This window comes from Mobula hypostoma, chromosome 24 (assembly GCF_963921235.1).
Source record: "Mobula hypostoma chromosome 24, sMobHyp1.1, whole genome shotgun sequence".
NCBI lineage: Eukaryota > Metazoa > Chordata > Chondrichthyes > Myliobatiformes > Myliobatidae > Mobula > Mobula hypostoma.
In genome coordinates this window covers 44,488,666-44,510,543 of record NC_086120.1, presented here as the reverse complement: position 1 = coordinate 44,510,543, position 21,878 = coordinate 44,488,666, and the positions used below count along the sequence as shown (strand labels likewise).

The 21,878-nt window shown below is 38.8% G+C and overlaps 1 protein-coding gene across 4 annotated transcripts in view; it reads right to left on the bottom strand.

Annotated features, from left to right (window-relative positions):
- Nucleotides 1-227: 227 nt before the first annotated feature.
- Nucleotides 228-21,878, bottom strand: part of dot1l (DOT1-like histone H3K79 methyltransferase) — a 97,129-nt gene continuing 75,478 nt past the window's right edge. For 3 of the 4 annotated variants that reach the window (XM_063032116.1, XM_063032115.1, XM_063032118.1), the window contains 7 exons: nucleotides 20,515-20,632; nucleotides 18,961-19,595; nucleotides 17,010-17,212; nucleotides 16,297-16,376; nucleotides 10,185-10,364; nucleotides 7,588-8,188; nucleotides 228-4,921 (listed from right to left, as the gene is read on the bottom strand). In XM_063032116.1, coding sequence (XP_062888186.1) covers nucleotides 7,617-8,188; nucleotides 10,185-10,364; nucleotides 16,297-16,376; nucleotides 17,010-17,212; nucleotides 18,961-19,595; nucleotides 20,515-20,632 — 1,788 coding nt within the window. In that variant the 3' untranslated portion in view covers nucleotides 228-4,921; nucleotides 7,588-7,616. The remainder of the gene's footprint in view (nucleotides 4,922-7,587; nucleotides 8,189-10,184; nucleotides 10,365-16,296; nucleotides 16,377-17,009; nucleotides 17,213-18,960; nucleotides 19,596-20,514; nucleotides 20,633-21,878) is intronic. The other variant, XM_063032117.1, reaches the window with a different exon arrangement.

Sequence of the window (21,878 nt, the reverse complement as noted above, 5' to 3'; positions counted from 1 at the left end):
ATTTCAGTAAAAGTATCCAACAGCTTTAAATTGGAGAATAGCTTCAATGCCTCTTCTGCTTTTCATAATGCCAGTTAAGATGGTTGTAGACCTATTGTATATTTTGAACACTAAAAATACTTAATTTGCAATTTATACTGCACTTTTAGGTCATTTGTGGTGAGTAATATCCAATCAATTTTGGTACTGTACAGAAGGTAATATTGAGAAGGCAGGAGAATGGGTTTGAAAAGGATAAATCAGCCATGGTAGAATGGCAGAGCAGACTTGATAAGCTGAATGGCCTAATTTAGCTTGTTCTTACAGTATAAAATTTCACAACCAAATTAAGTGTTTGATAGCCCTATCTTTAGCTAACCAGCTGTTAATGATGGAGTCTGGTAATAAGCGCAAAAACTTCAGAACAGCTATTATTCAGCCAGGATTTCTTTTCTGGTAGGAGACTAATAGACAAACCATCTCTGCATTTTGGATAATCAGTTTGGATCATAACCTAAAACATTTTAAACTAGCTCCTCCTAGCAGCGGAATACCTTTAAGTGCAAAAGGTATTTAGAAACAGTTTACAGAATTACCACAGTTTCAAGCAACACATTGAGGAAACCCAGTTGTTTCATGAAATAAACAAAACTGACCATATGCAAACATGGCTGCACTTTTTAAAAATATATATACATACGTAATAGCTGCATTCGGAAATTTACTACTTTCCTACAAGTTTCGAAGCTGGTATAAGGAATTTCGTTTTGCAATAACTGATACACATTGTATATATTTAGAAATACAACTTTATTAAAAGCAAAAAAAAACAGATGCATTAAATTCTTGGCAAAATTAACATCCGAGATAAAGACCTTGAGTAAACTGGGGTAAAATGTCAAAAACTGCCAAGCTGAGGAAATCTTATTCCAAAAAGCAAAACAATTTAGTAGTTGCAACTTAAATAGATTTACAGTACTTTACAACCCCAGATACGGGTAGAATGGCAAAACATTATTACTACATCATTACATAAGCACTACAAGCTCTTTAGAATACCTGCCATTTAACCTTCACAAATTTCACAATTTAAGCATGAGGCAATTAAATCATAAGCATTCCTTTCCCTACCATACAGTATATGCACTGGCTGCATTGTGGAAAATTCGAAAAGCTAAATGAACTGGCTATTAATGTTATACATCTAAGTTATACATTTCATATTCTACAGCTATGCCAATAGTTACAAGACAATTCCTGAGCGCCATCAGCTTCCCATCTTTACATACTTGATGACCTGTATATAATAGACAAACGACCACAGATTTTCTTCCTTAACATTGTGTTTATTTAGAATAGCTTCTTTGTCTTTCTTCCACACCAAGCAACATTGTACAAGATAAACTATAGCCACAAAATAGACAGACTATAATGGTACAAGTGCAAAGAACAGCTGGTTCATCCTCCACTTTTGTTGTTAAAGGTAACGTCCATCTTACACAGGATATATGGAACCTGATGCAAATCTATGCAGATATTAAAAGCTAACATGGAGGACCTTACAGGGGGAGTAAACTGGAGAAACCTTCACAAAATTAAGATTTTTTGCACCTTTTTAATTCAAAGAAATTTGCAAAATTACTAATTCCAACTCCTGTATGTAAACATTTTGGGGATAATATGTGCCTGAAATAATCAGGAGTTTTAACACTATATTGTAATCCCCTCATCATATTACAAGATCATAGCACACTTCATATTTATGGCAAATATTGCATTTTCAACTTGTATTACCTGTGTGGTTAAAATGGTAGTAAGCATAACACTATGTAAGTGCACCTGAAACAGGATCCTTGATGCACAATTTACAAGAATTGTGATATTCTATAATATGAATTTAGTTATTTACAGATGCATTGCTTTAAATGCTCATTCAGGATGCAGTGCAAAGAGGATTAAAATATTCTTTTATCTTTCCCAACATAAGCATTTTAAATGTTAAAACTGTTCAAATACCCTTATGTGCATGTGGGGAAGTTGAAAAATAATTGATGTCTAAAATCCAGCATATGATGGACATTATCTTTCAGTGCTGAATAAATGTAATCTGTGCCTTGTGATGGTTCACAGAAACTGGTTAGATTTTTTAAAATGCACAATTTGTTACAAACAAAACACTCTTCAAAGTATTCTGATACACTAAAGAAAATTAGGTAATAGTTTTTAATATATCTCAGGCATTTTGATAATATATATTAAAATAATAGGTATTACTTTGTACATTTTTCCTTACAATAAACTGAACTTGATAAATAGTGTACGGATTACAATAGATGCTTTATTCTCAAGGGGTGAAGCTCATTTACAATTTCTGCATGCTAGAGGCACCCCAACCGATTGTACAAACTGTCTGCTTAAGTAAAGCAGTCTGTATTATTACTAGAAACTGACATAAAATGACGCAAATGCATCTTTTCTCTATTAAGTTATATGGCTCAGTTTTCACAGTATGTAATTACATCTCAATATACCTACAAATTTAAGGCTACTTATGAGAACATCCTGCCATTATTCTGATGTTTTATCATAACTGTCTTACTAACATTCTACCAAATACTAGTGTAAATTTTGCTACTTTGTACAAAAAGGAAGCCAGATTTATGACTGATTTACAACTTTCTTGTAGATAGTTGATTGGCAGAATGTTATTATCCAAATTATCAATCTGCTGTTAAGTCAATATCACTGATTTCTCAAATGCAGGCTGAGAGATTGAAATTCAACCAAAGACCATAATCTTAAACAGTTTGTTTTTTGTTACTGTTTTAGTGTCTATTTGTATAGAATTGAACTCTGGATTGAACATATTTGACTTGTATCTCAACAGCTGAGTTTATAACACCTGGTAACTATTGCATCTGTACTAGCATGAGACTAAAAATCTAATTGTAGTCACCTATTTCCTAACTCAATTATCTTCTCAATTATTTTGAAAAGGAAGATGATCAAAGATTACACTCTAGTAATCTCATTCTTCCTGAGAAAGATCTCACGTCACATTTCATGGATACTTGCCCAAAAATGTGCCAGGATAGAGGAAGGGAAGTAAGATTCTATAGCACTATGTTATGGTACTTTAAACTTGAATAAATATTAACCTCAAGTAAATGTTAAAATATTATGGTTATGCACCCAAGATGATAACCAGTGGAAGGTGTCCAGTTTTTTTGCACTGGAACACTTACTACTTTCTCTACATTGTGCATAATGACGCACTGAACATGTACCAATAAGACACGTGTCACTATTTTAGTGCGCGTCATGCATAAAGGTGCATGCATATATCCAAGTTAATTTACCTTTGCAGAACTACAAACCCCATAATGTAATAAGCCAACATTTCTGCTCACACTTTTACAAGATTTCATTTTATTACAATTACTCAATCACAAACTCAAATTCCCACATAGCCACCACTATAGCTATTTTCTAGGCAAACCAAAGCAAAAGCAGTTCATTCCCTCGGGTAAAATACAACAGTTTTTGGACTGCGACGTGGTTTCAAAACAGGCAGCAGGACTTGAGGGCAAGTCCCTTACCATCCCAACCCCATATCCCCTTATAGCTTTTATATTTACTTAGTATGTTGGATAAAGTCTTTGTTTAAAATGTCATGGGCTCCTCTGTGCTGTAATACAATAAATATGAAGCATGTAAATCAGCTCCTCAGTCATCACAGCTTCCTGCTGGCCTACAAAACTTTTAAGTCACTACATTATAGAATCCAATTATATTATACTTAAAAAATGCTTGGCATTGGTCTCAACTGCAGTTTGGTTAGTGAATACCATTACATAAAAATTACTGCAATTTCTTTGCTTCAGACTTTAAAATCATTTAATAAAAGAAAACAATTAGCTTCAGGTAGAATCCAATGTTGAATTCCTAAACCAGAAAATTTGTGTAAGGATATTAAAAAAAAACTTGAGGTACTTAAAAATTGTATTAGTAAAGATGTCCCACCATTAAATGTATAAAACAGTGATAAAGAAATGCTTAAAATACATTTTTTAAATGACAAATGCTTATGAAATCCCACTGCATTTAAAATTTTAGTCTTCCTTTTCATATTTTACTTTCTTGGGTTGCTTATACATAATACATTTTTCAAACAAAATGTGTAGAAAATGGTAACATTTACACTTCATTATAATCTATGCTCACCAGAAAACCAATGTGCTATTATTTGCAATTAAAATTACACACAGCAATAATTCAAATGTATAATAAATTTTTATCTAATGGTATTAGATTACATCGTTTCAAATGCAATTTACAATGCTATAAAACACCATTAAATTAACAAAAGAATAACAGTGATGACAGTATTTTTCTGTGTTATAATAATCTATCACTCAACGTACAAAAGACGAGAGAAAGGAGCACAAACAAACTTGTATAAAATAGACAAGGTTGAGCAATATTTGCATCGTACCGAACTTAACAAGTGATGCAAAATATTATTGGGACATTAGCAACCAACCTTTCAGAATAATGAGCACCAAGGATCAGAACCCACAGAGGCACAGTTTGTGATGATTAAAATAGCACCAGCAGCAGGCTAATGAACGAATGCTGGTGTGTGCTGCATTTCACACCTTGGAGCTTCTCTACGGGCTTGCTGGAACAATGACTAGCCCCAAGTTACTTGGAAAGAAGATAAATAGTTTCTGTTCAAATGCTGTACAACAGGAGCCATTTTTTTGCAGCAACACTAAAACCAATTCACAGTAGAATTTATTTTATTTTATTTTCCAGTAGTAAAGAAGCAAAACAATGTTTGCAGGCCACTCAAGCACCTTTAGTTTGATGGAAGTGGATGAACTTGGTCCACATTGTCCTTGCATAGGTCACATTGTTTTGAGGTAGACTTCCTAATTACCTAGGGACAAAAGGGGAAATGTATATTATCTACCTTCCATTACGAACTTAAGTTTTTCAGATACAAAAACAAATGATGAAGATATTAAAGGGGGAAATTTCTCCCTTTTACTCGATTGAAAAAGTTGCCCAGATTTAATAATTTATTCATCCGCATACTCCGGGATTAGATTTAATAACAAAATCATTAATATTTTGTTCTAACTCTAGAAAACAGTAGGTTCTTCAGTCCACAATGTTGAGCCAACCTTTAACCTACTTAAATCTAGCCCTTTCCTCCTACACTGCCCAAAGCTCTCAATTTTCTTTGCTGTCTCTTAAATGTCCCTAATGTATTAGACTCTACCACATGCGCCAGTAGTGCCTTCCAGTCTGTGTAAATATCTTACCTCTGACATCTCCCCTATCCCTTCCTCCATTCATCTTAAAAGGATGCCCTCTGCCGCCCTGGGAAAAAGGCACTGGCTGCCCACTATTTCTGCCTCTTATCATCTTGTACACCTCCATCAAGTCATCTCTCAATTTCCGTTGCTCCAAAGAGAAAAGGTTAGCTGACACAACTTTTCCACATAAACCATGTCAAAAGCCCTATTAAAATTCATATACATCACAGCCACTGCTCAACCTTCAACTTATGTTGTCACTTCCTCGAAAAAGTCAGTCAGGCTCATAAGGTATGACCTGCTCCTCACAAAGCCATGTTGACTATCCCTAATATGACTGTGCTTCTCCAAATGTTCCCCAAGAATCCTCTCCATCAGTTTGCCCACCAATGACACAAGAGTCACTGGTCTAGAATTTCCAGGATTATTCCTATTATTTTTCTCAAAAAAAAAGCAACATATGCCATCCTCCAATCCTCTAATAATACTCCTGTGACCAGTAAGGACACAAATTTATCGTCAGTGTTCCAGCAACTTCTTCCCTTGCTTCCTGTAGTAACCAGGGGTATATCCCACTCAGCCCAGAGGATTTAATGTGTTTCAAAAGCTCTAACACTGTCTTCACCTCAAAAGACACCAGCATATTAGCCCTCCCCCAAACCATCTGCGGTCATGCTGCAGATCAAGGAGCTGCGGTCACTGTTTCCAAAATTCTCACCCTTCTAGACAGAAATCTGTTACCTGATCAGGATCATTTGTATGTATGGCCTCTCTACATACAAAGTCGGGAATCCTTCCTAGACACACCTAACAAATTATGCCCATCTACGAAGGGTAATTGATAAGTTCATGGCCTAAGATAGGAGTTCAATTTTAGAAAACCTAGCACATTTATTTTTCAACATAGTCCCCTCCTACATTTATACACATAGTCCAGCGGTCGTGGAACATATAGATCTTGGACCTCCAGAAAGTGTCCACAGGTGGGTGATAAGTTCATGGCCTAAGGTAGAAGGAGGTGAATTATATAGCTCTCGTTACATGCACATGCAGGTCAACTCTGTGATTATGCAGAAAGTTTGAAGTTAATAACTCATAAGGGGTGATTGATAAGTTTGTGGTCTAAGGTTAGAAGGAAATGAGTTATTAACTTCAAACTTTCTGCGTAATCACTGAAAGAGTTGAACTGCATGTGCATGTAACAAGAGCTGTATAACTCATCTCCTTTTACCTTAGGCCACGAACTTATCAACCACCCCTGCTGTGGACACTTTCTGGAGGTCCAAGATCCCTATGCTCCATGACCGCTGGACTGTGTGTGTAAATATAGGAGGGGACTATGTTGAAAAATAAATGTGCTAGATTTTCTAAAATTGACTCCTTCTGCCTTAGGTCACGAACTTATCAATCACCCCTCGTAAATTGTTTGTACTAAGTAAACCACTGGAAATTAATAAGTTTGGTCTTCATTCTATAATTGTGATTTTGGTCAGATCGCTAATACCCAAATTTAAACCGTTTTAACAAGTGGCATAAAGCCAAATTATTGTTGTAACTTTTTAAATTGATATCTGTATTTCCATAAGATATAGGAGCAAACTTAGGCTATTCAGCCCATCGAGTCTCCTCTGTCATTCCATCATTGCTGATTTATTTCCTCTCTCCACCCCATTCTCCTGCCTTCTCCCCATAACCTTTGATGCCTTTACTAATAAAGAACCTATTAACCTCCACCTTAAATATATCCAATGACTGGCCAGCATGGCCATCTGTGGCATGAATTCCACAGATTCACTACCCTTTGGGTAAAGAAATTTTTCCTGTTTCAAATGAATGTCCCTCAATTTTGAGGTAGTGCCCTCTGGTCCTAGAGTCCACCACTATAAGTGTCCTCTTCATATCAACTCTATCTGGCCTTTCAATATTCAATACGTTTCAATGAGATCTCCCCCTCATTCTTCTAAACTCCAGTGAGTACTGGCCCAGAGCAAAACGCTCTTCATATGTTAACCCTTTCGTTCCTGGGATCATTGTTGTGAATCTTTTCTGGACCCCCTCCAATGACATATCTTTTCTTGGATAAGGGGCCCAAAACTCACAATACTCCAATATTTCAGGCCTTAAGTATGTGTGTCTAAAATACCCAGGAAAACAAAACATTTCTAAAGTGATCTTTATTTTACAAAGAATATTTTGGAAGCACTGCGAGAGTTTGCATTTCATCAAGGAATCAGAAACAGAGCTGCACACATTGTTATAACCTTGCACATTTTTCTAACCTTACCTTATAAGACTGATATAGTACGCAAGTTCTTATCGAGGCTTAACCCCAGAGAAATGTGTAGCGTAAGGAGGCTGCATGCCAAGTGTGACCCACATTGCAGATGTATTTGTACCAGACTGAGGAATTAGAGGTGCTGCCTGTGCAAGCGCTGAATGTGGCAGAGGTGGGTGATGCACTGTGAAAGAAGGGTGAGATGCTTTGGGCTGCAAAGACGCAAGCTTCAAGGCTAATGCAGTGTTAGCAGATTGAAGCGACGCAGTTGAAGAGCAAGAGATGGATGGAGGCAAATATCCATCACTAACAGAAGACATAGTCCGGAAAAGAGATGGGTCAGAACTAGTCGAGTTCAACAATGGAGGAGGTGGAGGCAAGGAAATATTAGGGGAAGGTGTGTTAAGCACAGACTGTGGAGGTGCTCGGGTAAGGTAAGGACTCACTCTACTATCAGTGGAAGATAATGTACTAGAAGAGACAGACAGAAATGACTGGGAAGTTGTAGGAACAGTCTGTAGTGGGTTAAAGCTACTAGATACTGGAACATTGCTGAAACTGGCTCCAAACTGATGGGAAGAGACTGAAGGCACCACATGGTTAAAAATACCTAAAACAGGAGAGAAAAAAAACAGCTCAAAGATTTCTGTCTAGCAAGAAGCAAAGCAACATTACAGCAGCTAAAGGATCGCTCGGTTTTTTTCAAGCAAGCACAGTTAAAGCAAAAGAAAATAGATTTTAAATAAAGCGAAACAATTCCGGTTACCCAAAGCAGAGCAAATTTCCTCCTTTAACATCTAGCATATCTAAGGGAAAATGTTTATGTAAAAATACAGACCTAAAAACAGAATTATTTTAAAGTTGGATTATATTTTGATTAACCACATATCAGGTTACATACCGTGTTTTTTTTCCTCCTACCTGCCCCTGTCCAATTTTTTTTCTTCTCAGAAATATATATATGCACCCCAGAATACTTTCTCAATGATATTGCATTATTATTTAAAAACTAGACTACATTACTTGCTCCTTAAACTAGGATAAGACTCAAATGCCACAACAACTGACAGCACTATTAAAAAGCATGGAAGCAGGATTAAAGTACAACAATGTACAAATTAGTATCTGCAGAATGGGAGAAAATACAGGCACTTGAAGTATAAATAATTAGTTGATTATGTCTGTAACATAACCAGACCTTACTGACTACAGCAGGGATTCAGATACTAGTGTCGGCCAAATCAAAGGTGGTGACAAATCCATGTATAGGAGGAACTTTGCAAATTTGGTTGAATGGCGCCACAGCAACAACCTCTTACTCGATTGAAAGCAAAACCAGAGCTGATTATCGACCACAGGAGAAAGAAGTCGGTCCTCATTAGGAGAATGGAGGAAAAGAGGGGCAGTAGTTTTAAATCCCTTTGTGTTAACCCATCAGGGGATCAGTCCTGGGACCAGTGCCAAAATGAACATGGTGCATATAGTGTGGGGTGATTGATTTATGAAAATGCAGCCGGCAAATTTTTGCCATTTAGTATTGATCTTGATAGGACTGTCACCATTGGCAAAGAGATTCAGACTAGGTTTTCAGCATGGCGTATGAGGAGCCGAGCTATAGGCTAGTTAGCATACAAACAACAGCTCACATTTTTGCCACCAGATGTTTCTTCTGAAAGGACATTGGTCCCTGACAAGGAATTTGGACTACTTTTTATTTCTATATATGCACCATGGACAGCATTCTAACTGGTTGCATCACCATCTGGAATGGAAGGACCACTGCACAGGAGCAGAAAAAGCTGCAGAAAGTTGTAAACTCAGCCAGCTCCATCATGGGCACCAGCCTCCGCAGCAGCCAGGACACCTTCAAAAGGCAATGCCTCAAAAAGGCGGCGTTCATCAGTAAGGACCGCCATCACCCAGGACATGCCCTCTTCTCATTGCTACAATCAGGAAGGTGCTACTGGAGCCTGAAACCATACACTTAATATTTTGGGAACAGTTTCTTCCCCACCAGCAAAATTCTGAATGGACAATGGACCTATGAACAATACCTTACCATTTTTTGCTCTTTTTGAACTACTTAATTTTTATATATAGTCTTTAATATTGTAATGCATAGTTTTTGAAAAAAAAATTATGTATTGCAATGTACTGCTGCTACAAACTAATTTCATGACATATGCCAGGTTAAACCTAATTGATTCTTCTCGTACAAGAGAGTCAGATTTAAGTTCTGAAACATACTCTTCTCCAAACGGATACTTAAACCCATGTACTCTCTTTTGCCTTGTGCCCCGACTTACACAGCTCATTCCCTTTGCAGCCGTCCACACATCTTGCTAGGCCTTGATTGAGGAGACACTTAGTCAAATTCAGAGTTAGCTTTGCTTCTCGATATGTACTGAAATTCAAGACCCACCTCTGGAGTTTTGAGCAAAATAACACCAACATCATACTTCCATAAACTGAAATACAGACGATCCAGAATTCTAATTAAAATTGATAGGAGACTGAATTATGACCACTTTTCCCTGAAGAGACAAGAGTCTCAATATGCTTCCTAAGATGGGAAACTGCTTTAGAATTACTAACTTAAAGGTCACCTGTAATAGGCCTGGTGCCAAAAGGAGAAGCTTGGCATAAAGCAGATGCTGACTGGGATCCGTTTTCAGAGTTCTTGGTCAAATTGGTATCAGATATTGGAGAAAAAGTGGATTTCCATTTACTGCTGTTGTCTGTACTACTGGAACTGAGTCCTTGCTTCCGTATCGTTAAGCTTCCCACTATGAAGATTTAAAACAAAAAAAAGTTTGGTCAGCACAGTGAAGAAACAATTCTCATTTAATTTTACCTTTGAGGCAAGGATCTGAAGGCTTCTAAAGTTGAGTTGGTTGCACTTTGGTACCAGACAATAATTGAACTGTTCTTAATTGAAATCACAGGTCATATTTTTAAACATTAAACATTTGAAGCTTGCAGAAAAGTTCAATAAACAGAAAGCAACACAACTTGCTCACAAAAAGAACCATTTAGTGAAGCCTGACCACAGATTTTTCTCTCCATTCAAAGAAAAACCACGGACATTCCCTCTTCTCACCACCACCAACCCTAATCTGTTTTGCATTTCCATCTTGAAAAATAGAAAGTCTTTTTTTTTACTTTTTAAAACAAATTATTTATCGACCTGAAGTGTCAAATGTTTAGTCTTTTCCATAGGTGCTGCCTGGCCTGCCGAGTTCCTCCAGCATTTTGTGTGTTGCTTGGATTTCTAGCATCTGCAGATTTTCTCTTGTTTACTATTGACCTTGGCCTATTTTTTTTTGTCTTATTTTAATTCAGGATTGGTTTTAGTCAGTTTATACCTGGGTACTGACATTGCACTGCACTGCTTCTACAAAACAAGTTCATAAAGGACAGTGATAATACACAATGCTGAATTTAAAGCTGCATAATTTTAAAGAACATCCCCTCTCAGTCACTCTCTTTCAAGGCTAATGATTTCTCTGGTCTTGTGGGAGTCTCTCTGCAACTTAACCACGTGGAGGAAATCAGAGGTCCAAGAGCTAGTCCTTGTCGGAGATTCAGAGGTGGAGTGGGTCATCAACTTTAAGTTACTCTGTGTTATCATGTAAGAGGACCAGTCCTGGGCCCAGCACATAAGTGCAATTATGAAGAGAGCACAGCAGCACCTCTACTTCTTAGGAGTTTGTAAAGATCTGGCACGACATCTAAAACCTTCTATTGTTTGTGAAGAGAATATTCTCTGGCTGCATCACAGCCTGGTATGGAAACACCAATGGCCCAGCCCAGTCCATCACAGGAAAAGTCCTCCCAACCACTGACCACACCTTTGTGAAGCGTTGTCGGAGGAAAGCAGCCTCCATCATCAGAGACCCCATCACTCAGACCATGCTCTCCTCTTGCTGCTGCCATCAGGAAGGAGGCGCAGTAGCCTTAAGACCCACACCACTAGGTTCAGGAATAGTTATTACCCTTCAACCATCAGGCTCTTGATCCAGTGGGGATAAGTCCACTCAATGTCACTGGTCCTATCACTGAACTGTTCCCACAACCTATTGATTCATTTTCAAAGACTCTTCATCTCATGCTTGGTTATTTATTATTATTTCTTTTTTTTCTTTTGTATTTGCACAATTTGATATCTTTCGCGCACGAATTATCCGCCCTGCTGAGTACGGTCTTTCATTGATCCTATTATGGTTATTGGATTTATTGAGAATGCCCACAAGAAAATGAATCTCAGGGTTGTACAAGGTGATGTATTATGTACTTTGATAATAAGTTTACTTTGAACTTTAACAGCACCAGCGATCAGGGTTCAATTCTGGAGTGTTAGGGAGTAGTCTGGGGATATGGAATATAGCAACCAATCTTCAGATCTGAATGTCAATTGTAGACTGAATTTAAAATTCTGCTCACAACAATGGTCTTCCTGGAGCTGCAGACTGGGGTTGATTGTAAACCAGGAAACACTCCATTGACCTGAGATGTCTGCATACGCATGAATGTAGCTTAGAGACAGCAATAATTAACATTCATTTTAGGTACCTGAAGTGTTGGTGTAAAGATCTAGGTGTTCAAATTGCATATGTCTTCAAAGGAAGCACTGTGGATAGATTTTAACTATAGAATTGTCCTGGTGTTACCTTTGCTAAAAATGTCATGTATTGTTGGGCCAAAGAGCCTCTATCCAGAATGACTCCAAATACCGTCAGCTTGTATGTGCCAAATAAAGATTTTATGATACCCACTGTGTCTCTCCAGTCAATTTCATTGACAATCACAACATGGTCAGTCTCGTGGTTCTACGTGCCCAGTCTCCCTACTCAAAGAATTCCCATTTAACATTCATGCCACAGTCTCCTTGATAGTCTCCAACATCTTAATAGTCTGTATTGATCACAGTAAGCAACACACATAAAAGTTGCTGGTGACTGCAGCAGGCCAGGCAGCATCTCTAGGAAGAGGTACAGTCGACGTTTCGGGCCAAGACCCTTCGTCAGGACTAACTGAAAGAAGAGCTAGTAAGAGATTTGAAAGTGGGAGGAAGAAGGGAAGATCCAAAATGATAGAAGACAGGAGGGGGAGGGATCGGCACACAATACTCCAAATGCAGCCTAACCAAAGTTTAACCTAGCTGCAACCTGACTTTTCAACTTTTATACTCAAGGTCCTGACTGATGACTGCAGGTATGCCATATGCCTTCTCCATCACCCTAATCACTTGTTTTGCCACTTTCAGGCAGTTATGAACTTGCACCCCAAGATCCCTCTGTACATCAATTCTCCCAATGGTCTTGTCGTTTGCAGTGTAATTTCCTCTTAAATTTGATCTCTAAAACACACTACCTCACACAATCCGAATTAAACTCCATCTACTGATCCATATCCTGTTGTATCAGTTGACAACCTTTCTTATTATTCACAACTCCAGTTGTTGTGTCATCAGCAAACTTATAAATCACACCACCTATACCGTTGCCCTTACGTCCAGTCCTTATGAAGGATTTTGGCCTGAAATGTCGACTGTTTATTCATTTCCATTGATGCTGCCTGACCTGCTGAGTTTCTCCAGCATTTTGTGTGCACTGCTCTTTTACCACTACTACCTGGTCTGTAAGAAAGGGTGGGTGACTGGTATTACTGATTGGGACTTTTGCTCCTAACAAATGAATAAAATGACTTGGGATTCTCTTTAATCTGGTTCCTTATGGTTGTTATAGCTGGGGGTGATAATGAGGACAAGCTCCCATTACTTATTAAATGCTCCCAATTCCATGCACCTCAAATAACCAAATCCAGTCTTGGCCTTCATGTATGGCTTTGCTACTGAGCCCAATCTCCACTGCCTTGCAGCTATAACCACTCATAGGGAAGGCTTCGGGAGTAAATCCTGAGAGAAAAGTTATAAGTTAGAGTCCCTAAGGCAGCTCACCACCGACTGGCAACTCCTACAATGCTGTTGGTGCAAAACTAACTGTCTCTGCCGTCCCTAAGGGTACATCGGACATGTGCAGAGGGGGAGCTTGCTACATGGGCAACAGCTTGTCATCCAACATTCCAGACCTTTCCATCCTCACAGAAGCCTGATGGCCCTGAACTCTAGGAAGCCAACCTTGAAAATACTCTCCCATGTCAAGTGTGGATTTACTCCTAAACAGCCATACCTAATCCACATTCTCCAGTGCTGCCTAACACTGCCTGTAATTAACCTTTCTCCAATTGCACGCGAGGAGTCTTTCCCTTATCCCTAACCATCTTAAAGCTTAGGGAACTATAGTCACTCTTCCCAAAATATTCTCCCACTGAAATTTATCACCTAACCAGACTCATTTCCCCAGTACAATATCCAGTACAGCCGTTTCCTTCATATTGTTTTAGAAACCCTCCTAGATGCACAGATTCTGCCTCATCTAAGTCCCTGGCATTGAGGTCCCAGTCAAGAGAAAGTTAGACTCACCCACAATAACCTTGTTGTTATACCTTTCCATGATCTGCCTGCATTTCTGTTTCTTTGGCTCTTGATGGCTTTAGACTTCTGTAGGATAAACCCACCATATTGATTGCACCTTTCTTATTCCCAAGTTCCACCTACATGGCCTCAATGGCCTTATCTCCCATGGTAGGGATTCCAGGACAAGAGGGCATGACTTCAGGATTAAAGGAAGTCCATTTAAAACTGAGATGCAGGGAAATTACTTCAGTCAGAGGGCGGCAAGTCTGTGGAATTTGTTACCACGAGTAGATGTGGAGGTCAAGTCATTGGGTGTATTTAAGGCAGAAATAGATAGGCTCTTGATTAGCCAGGGCATCAAGGAGTATAGGGTGAAGGCAGGGGAGTGGGGATGACTGGAAGGATTGGATCAGCCCATGATTGAATGGCGGAGTAGACTCAATGGGCCAAATGGCCTACTTCCGCTCCTATATCTTATAGTCTTATAATGGGTGAGCCCTCCAAGATATCTTGCGTTCAGCTGTGATATTCTCCCCAATCAGTGACACTAATCAGCCACCCCTTTTACATCCCCTCTGCCAAGTCTGAAACATCTATATCTGGAGTGCAGAACTGCAAATGCTGCCCTTCTCTCAAGCAGCATTATGTAATGGCTGCAGTATCATGTCTCCATGTACAAATTCTGACTTATCTGCCTTACACTTGTACTCCTGGAATTAAAATAAATACACTCCAGACCTTCAGACCATACTCTCTTCTCACAGCTACCATCAGGAAGGAGGTACAGGAGCCTTAAGTCCCACACTACCAGGTTCAGGAACAGTTATTACCCTTAAACCATCAGGCTCCTGAACCGGCGTGGATAACCTCACTCACCTCAACTCTGAACTAATTCCACAACCTAGGGACTTACTTTCAGGAACTGTACAACTCATGTTCTCAGTATTATTTTTGTATTTACATAGTTTGTCTTTTGTGCATTGGTTGTTTGTCAGTCTTTGTGTGTAGTTTTGCATTGATTCTACTCTATTTCTTTGTTCTGTGTATGCCTGCAAGAAACAATCTCAGCGTAGTATATGGTGACATTCTGTATAGAAATTTGATAATAAATTTACTTTGAACTTTGACCATTATTCCTTGTGTTTGTTATCTCAGTTCTGCCTATTTTTCTATTAGACCTACTTCACTTCACCTCAGTTATGCTCCCTGCTGACCTACCGCACCAGCACACCTCGAAAGGACACTGGTGTCCATCCCTTTTAGGTTCAACTCTTCCTTCTTGTACAGGCCCCACCTGCAGTAAAAGACATCCAGTGATGGAGGTATCCAAAGCCCTCTTCTCCTACACCAGCTCTTCAGCCATGTATTCAGCTGTACTACCATTCTACTCACTATCTGAAAACTGCACAGCGCTTTAAATGTTAAGAAAATTCCAGCTGCGCAGCAACAAAAGCTATGTGCACAGGAAAATTGCAGTTACTGCATGGTCGTGCCCAAAAGTGAAGCTTAGTACTGGAAAGTCTCCACATCACCAGCTCATCTCTTCTGTGTGGCATTTTGTTCTAACAATATGCTTCTTAAAGTAGTGGTGGATTAGATAAGTGTATTGTCGTTCAACCATACACATGTATAAAGCAAAATGAAAACATTCCTCAGGATCCAAGGTGCACATATATACAAAAATGTACCAGGAAAAGGCCAGGAATACCATGAAGGTCCCACCTACCTTACTCACGGACTGTTTTACCCACTCCCATCAGGGAGGAGGCTACATAGCATCTACCACCAGGGCCACCAGACTCAAAACGGTTACTTTCCCCAAGCAGTAAGGCTGATGAACACCTCCACACCCCTTCCTGTCAGTCACCTTACAGATATACAATCAAGCCATACAAGCTATCTTATGTATACTTATCGTGTTGTTTTAATTATTATTGTGGTCTTTATCTTGGAGTTTTTTTGGGGCTGCATCAGAACCTGAGTAACAATTATTTCATTCTCCTTTACACTCGTGTACAGGAGATAACATTAAACAATCTTGAAGTAACTAACTCTAAACAACATACAGCACATAAAATTAAAAGGCAAGTAGGTCAGAAAAGGGCTCATTTGTAATTAAAAAACAGGTTTCATATACATCACAGCACTGTTGGTGATGTACTATGGGGGAACAGTAGTATGAAAGGAAATAATTCAGAGATTTCTTTCAGGATAAAAAAGATTCCACCAACTCAATTTACCTGGGTCATTTTCACCACAGACAGGTGTAATTTCTTTACTCTCGATGGACACAGTGCATTGAGTCATTTTTCTTTCAATCCTTGAAAGCAAAAAAAGTACCTTTACAAACAGAGTATTAATGAATGCACTCATAACTATGCTAACACCCGATGCCTCTGATAACGACTAACATTTAAAACCAGTTGAAATACTGTAGATTGAATTAAGTTTAACTTCTTAAATTTTACCAAACACTGAAGTAAAATATAAAATAAACTTACCTGCACTTGCGTGTAGCCAGAATGAAAGTTAAGAGACGAGCACATGCAGATTGTTAATGGGCTCGAATTTTAAGATTTAACTGACTGTAAATTGTTATACACATTTTTATATGCAATACCATTTCTCATCAAATGCTAATTTTTACATTAGTTACTATAATTATTCCAAATAGGCTACTTAAAATTAAAATTCATACCACCCCACCTTAAAAAAAGGACATACTAACCAGAAGATCAACAGTCACAACAGATAAATTCGGAACAATCGCAATTAATTATCTCCCCTATATCTCAGCTCCCTTCATTCAAATTCTTGGGGTCCAAAACAGAGGAAAAGTATATAAATTTGATTACATTGCATGTCAGATGCATTTCTGAGCTTCAGTCACATGGATTACCCCATGCCCAACATTTAAGAACAAGTGCATGAAACTTAGCAGCAAATGTCCCACCTTCCATTAATCTGTTGATTTTCCTCCTCATGTTCTTCATCAGATGTAAGAGGTGAATAATGAACACCATTAGATGCAAACATTTTCTTCTTTTTCAAATTTGGAGGCCCTTCATTATCCTGATGTGGAATTGGAGAACTTTTCACTGAAGTTTCTGGTGATGAAATTGCTGTTATCTCCAGGGGTTGATTGATATTATTGACCTAAGTAACAAAAAAAACCAAGATTTTTTAATGCTTGACAAAAATAGAAGGGATTCTAAAGATGCTGGAAATCCTGAGTAACACACATACAAAATGCTGGAGGAACTCAGCAGGTCGGGGAGCATCTGTAGAGAGGAATAAACAGCCAACGTTTCAGGGCAAGACCATAAATCGGTACTGGAAAAGAGGGAGGAAGCAGCCAGAATAAGAGGGTGGGAGGAGGGGGAGGATGAAAGGTTGATAGGTGAAACAAGGAAAAGGGAAAGGATAAGAGTTAAGCCTGAATGGAAGGTGGAAGACAGAAGGGGGAGGAAAGAGGTTACTGGAAGTTACAGAAATCCAGGAGATTCTGGATTCTGCAGATGTTAGAAATCCACAGTAACTCTGACATAGACCCAACATAGACTGGGAGACTGCTTTGTTGAACATTTCCGCTCCATCTATCACAAAAAAGCAATTTCAATTTGACTGCCTATTCCCATTCTAACATAATAGACCATGGTCACCTCTACTACCACAATGAGGCTACACTCAGATCGGAGACACAACACCTCATTCCATCTGGGTAGCCTCCAAGCTGACGACATGATTATTGATTTCCAACTTCCAGTAATCTCTCCCTGCTCTCTCTCTTTTCCCCATTCTGGCTCCCTCTTAGCTCTTCACCTCACATGCCTATCACCTCTCTCTGATGCCCTTCCTTCTCTTTCTCCCATAGTCTACTCTCCTTGCCTATAAGATTCCTTCTCCTTCGGCAGTTTACCTTTTCCACCCATCCCCTCCCAACTTCTACTTCACTCCCCCTCACCTGGTCTCGCCTTTCACTTACCAGTTTGTACTCCTTCCCCTCCCCACACCTTATTCTGGGCTCTTCTCCCTTCCTTTTCAGTGCTGACGAAGGGCGTCAGTCTCAAACATCAACTGTTTACTCCTCTTCAAAGATGCTGAGTTCCTGCAGAATTCTCTTGGTGTTGCTCAGAAAATATTCAAAGGTTACAGAAAAATGCAGACGAGTGGGTTTGAGGTAGGTAATAAATCAGCCATGATAGAATGGCAGAGCTGACTCAAGGAGCCAAATGGCCTAATTCTGCTTGGTTTAAGTAGTTCTGAAATTTGACAGAACAGAACTTCAGCCACAAAACTTTTTTTTTAAATAAGTTGATTCAAAAACACTGAACTGAAATAATTAACCTTACTTTCCCTCTGCTTCCTGAATCACAGGTTTAGAATCCCCATCAAATTCACCAGATCACAAGTCAGATTTGCTGAGGGACAGAATCAGGGTGTTCATGTTGCCACAGTACTTTGTTCAGAGCCCCATAGTGGATTATGCATCCAGTTTATTAGCACATGCAAGACTCAGATTTTAAGTTTAAAAAGCCTAGTATTCAAATTGGAGCCACTGACTGTCGCTAATAAAATTTGTCCAATCATTTTTTAAAACTTGACAATATTTCATCTATTCTTTAGAATCTTTAAAGCGTATGTATATAGAAAATATGCGTAAATATTGAAAATGTACTCCACATCCACTCTTCAACCTCTAACTTGATTTTTTATAAAATTCTTTATAATCATTGAATGTTGCTTTTGTGCATATCGTGCCCTGACCAACACACCACAGCAAGTTCCTAATACAAGTAAATGTATATGATGAATAAAGTTGATCCTTGAATAGGCTTGCAAGACAGCAGTCCAGATTTTCTTCCAAACTTATCAGTAAAATAGAAATAGATCAAGCCACTTACCATGGAGCTTATATTCAAAGGGGATCCTGAAGAAAGACCAAGCGAAGCAAGCAGGGATTTCCGTTTAGGGGAATTTCCGGCATTCAGATTGGATGTCAGGGAAGAACGTTTTCTTCGGCTCTTCTTTTTCCCTTCTTGAGGCATCGACTGCCCAGATTCCAACTTGACAGCCGAAGCAAATGAAGTTTGTTTGTTTAAAATGGGCTGCTTTATGCTCCCACCATTTGCAGTGGGAAATATTACCCTCCGTTTAGATTCATTCTCCTGATCAGAGGCACCTTGGTCTGATGGTAAGTCTTTTCTCATTACTTCTGAGAAGGCCTTTTGTGTGTCTGCATACTGTAAAACTCCACCAACATTGGGGGAGCTGGTTGTTGGGTTCTGAGAGCTCGAGAGCCTGGGGCTGGAGGAATGCTGTGTGGCAGGGCAAGTCTGTTCAGAATTCCGAGACGGCATCAGGTGCGCTGTTGCGTGCTGTAAGTTTGTACTCTGCAAGCCAGCACTGTTGGCAAGGAGACCTATGCTGGTGGAATCAGATTCTTCTAATGTCTTGTCATGACTGTTGAGTGTTGATTGGATGGAAGAACCAGAATGGACTCCATTAACCGTCATAGAGCCAGCAGAGTAACAATAACCTACAAAACAAAACAATCACTGCAATAGCCTCAGCGCTGATAAAAATACATCTTCCATCTACCTTGTGTTGCTTAGCATATGTTAGAAATCAGCAGTAAAATCTTCTCAAAACACCAACATGAATTTTTTCTCAACCACGTTACACCATGTCAAATTGATTGCAAAAATACGGCAAATGTACATACGCCCAATTGACTGTGTGGGTGAATCGACTGGGCCTCCTATGCACAGTAGATCCCCTCTTTTTGCGTGGGCTTTTAAGCTTGCAAGTTGTTCATCTCAACAGGCCCATTTCTCGCACTAGCACTGTAAGTTGCCCAGCGTGTACAGTGGCTAATGTGACTCATAAAAACATTTAATCCTACTATTGCTGCCATTCTTGCTCCAAGCATACAGTGTGTAACACACACACACGATAAAGCACAACATTTGCACGTTTTACACCTTGTAATTTTGAGTGATATGGTGCTGTGATTTATGCGTTACATAAACTTATTCAAAGGTTTATTTAATATCAGAGAATGTATATGGTATACAACCTGAAATTCATACTCTTCACAGAAATAAAACCCATAGGTGAGAGGTAGAAACATTGAAGTCCAAAGCCCCCCTCCCCTTGCACAAACAGTAGCAATAGCATTGACCCCACCACCCTAACCCCCCCCCCCACACTATGTAGTATTGATAGAAATTTACAGGCATTATATCATTACTTTGATTTTGACAGGCCTATCTTTAACATTTTTTCCTGCAATTTACTTTTAAAAAAACAAGCTTAGCATCAAAACTAATAGTGTAACATTCACATTATTGTAGAGCTGAATTAAAAATTTCAGATATGACTTAAGTATCAAACTATACCAATTGCAAATAAACTGCTACATAGTAATTAGAATGTAAATAAAAAAGGATCGTTACCTGAGGTAGCCGAAGACTGTGGTTTGTTTGCAGCTGAATTTCCATAGTTAGCACCATATTGTTTCTCAAGCATTGATAAGTCACGATTTGAAATATGAATAGGACTAGGTGTGTTTCTCTATAAAAGAGAGCATGCTATATTAATTTAAACTGAAAATAGTGAAAATGGTTCATTGTTGCCTTTAGTTAGATAACTGAAAACAACCAGCACCCACAGTATATCAAAAATAGAAAAAACACATTGTATAGCTTCTGACAGAACTTTAGCTCAGAAAAATTAAGTTAGAAGTGTCAATGGGACTAGGCAGAATAATAGTTTGGCAAAGAACAGATGGACTGAAAGGCCTGTTTCTTTGCTGTAGTGCTCTATGACTTATCTACATCCTTCAAACACAACTCAGGATTCAATATATGCAGAATTCAATATAAATATTACTTACATGTTTTGCTTAGTATATTAGAACCAGTGGTTTATGATTTTCCAATCACTAAGGCCTGTTATTTCCCCATCATTAACCCTCCACCAGGACTATTTTGTGCATCATTGTTGATATAGATATTGTGGCTTGGCTAACTCAATCAGTATCAAAGACATCTTCAAAAAGTGATGCCTCAAAAAGGCTGCATCCCCCCCATCACCTAGGGCATGCCCTCTTCTCATAGTTACCATCAAGGTGGTACAGGAGCCTGAAGACACAGTCAACATTTTAGGAAAAGCTTCTTGCCCTCTGCCATCAGATTCCTGAATGGACAATGAACCCATGTGTACTACCTCAGTATTTTTGTTCTTTTTTGCACTAATTTAATTTTATATATTTTTTATTGGAATTTATTTCTTAAATTATGTATTGCACTGTACTGCTGCCGTAAAACAACAAATTTCACAACATATGTAAGTATTACAAGCACGGGAAAGTCTGCAAGAAATCAACGTTTCGGACCAAGACCCTTCTTCAGGACTCAAGGGTCCTGATGAAGGGTCTCAGCCTAAAACATCAACCAGTTACCCTTTTCCATTGATGCTGCCTAACCTGCTGATTTCCACCAGCATTTTGTATGAGTTGCCAGTAATATTAAATGTGATTCTGATTATAGCTTTAACATTTTATTTCCAATATACTTTGTTTAAAATATGAGGTCCAATCTAACTAAATAGGAGCTAGTCCAAGAAACTGCCAGACCACTGTATGCCTTATGGCCTGGGAATTTCTTGGACTTGTTCCCACTCTGTTAGAGTTTACGTTAAGAATCAGGGAAAAACCCTATTTACACTGCAGTGTAAGCTAGTCGATTCCAATGGCTCACAAGTAGTTCAATGGCCACTATGAATGCCTATAGCAGTGGTAACAAGGTCAGTGAACTTG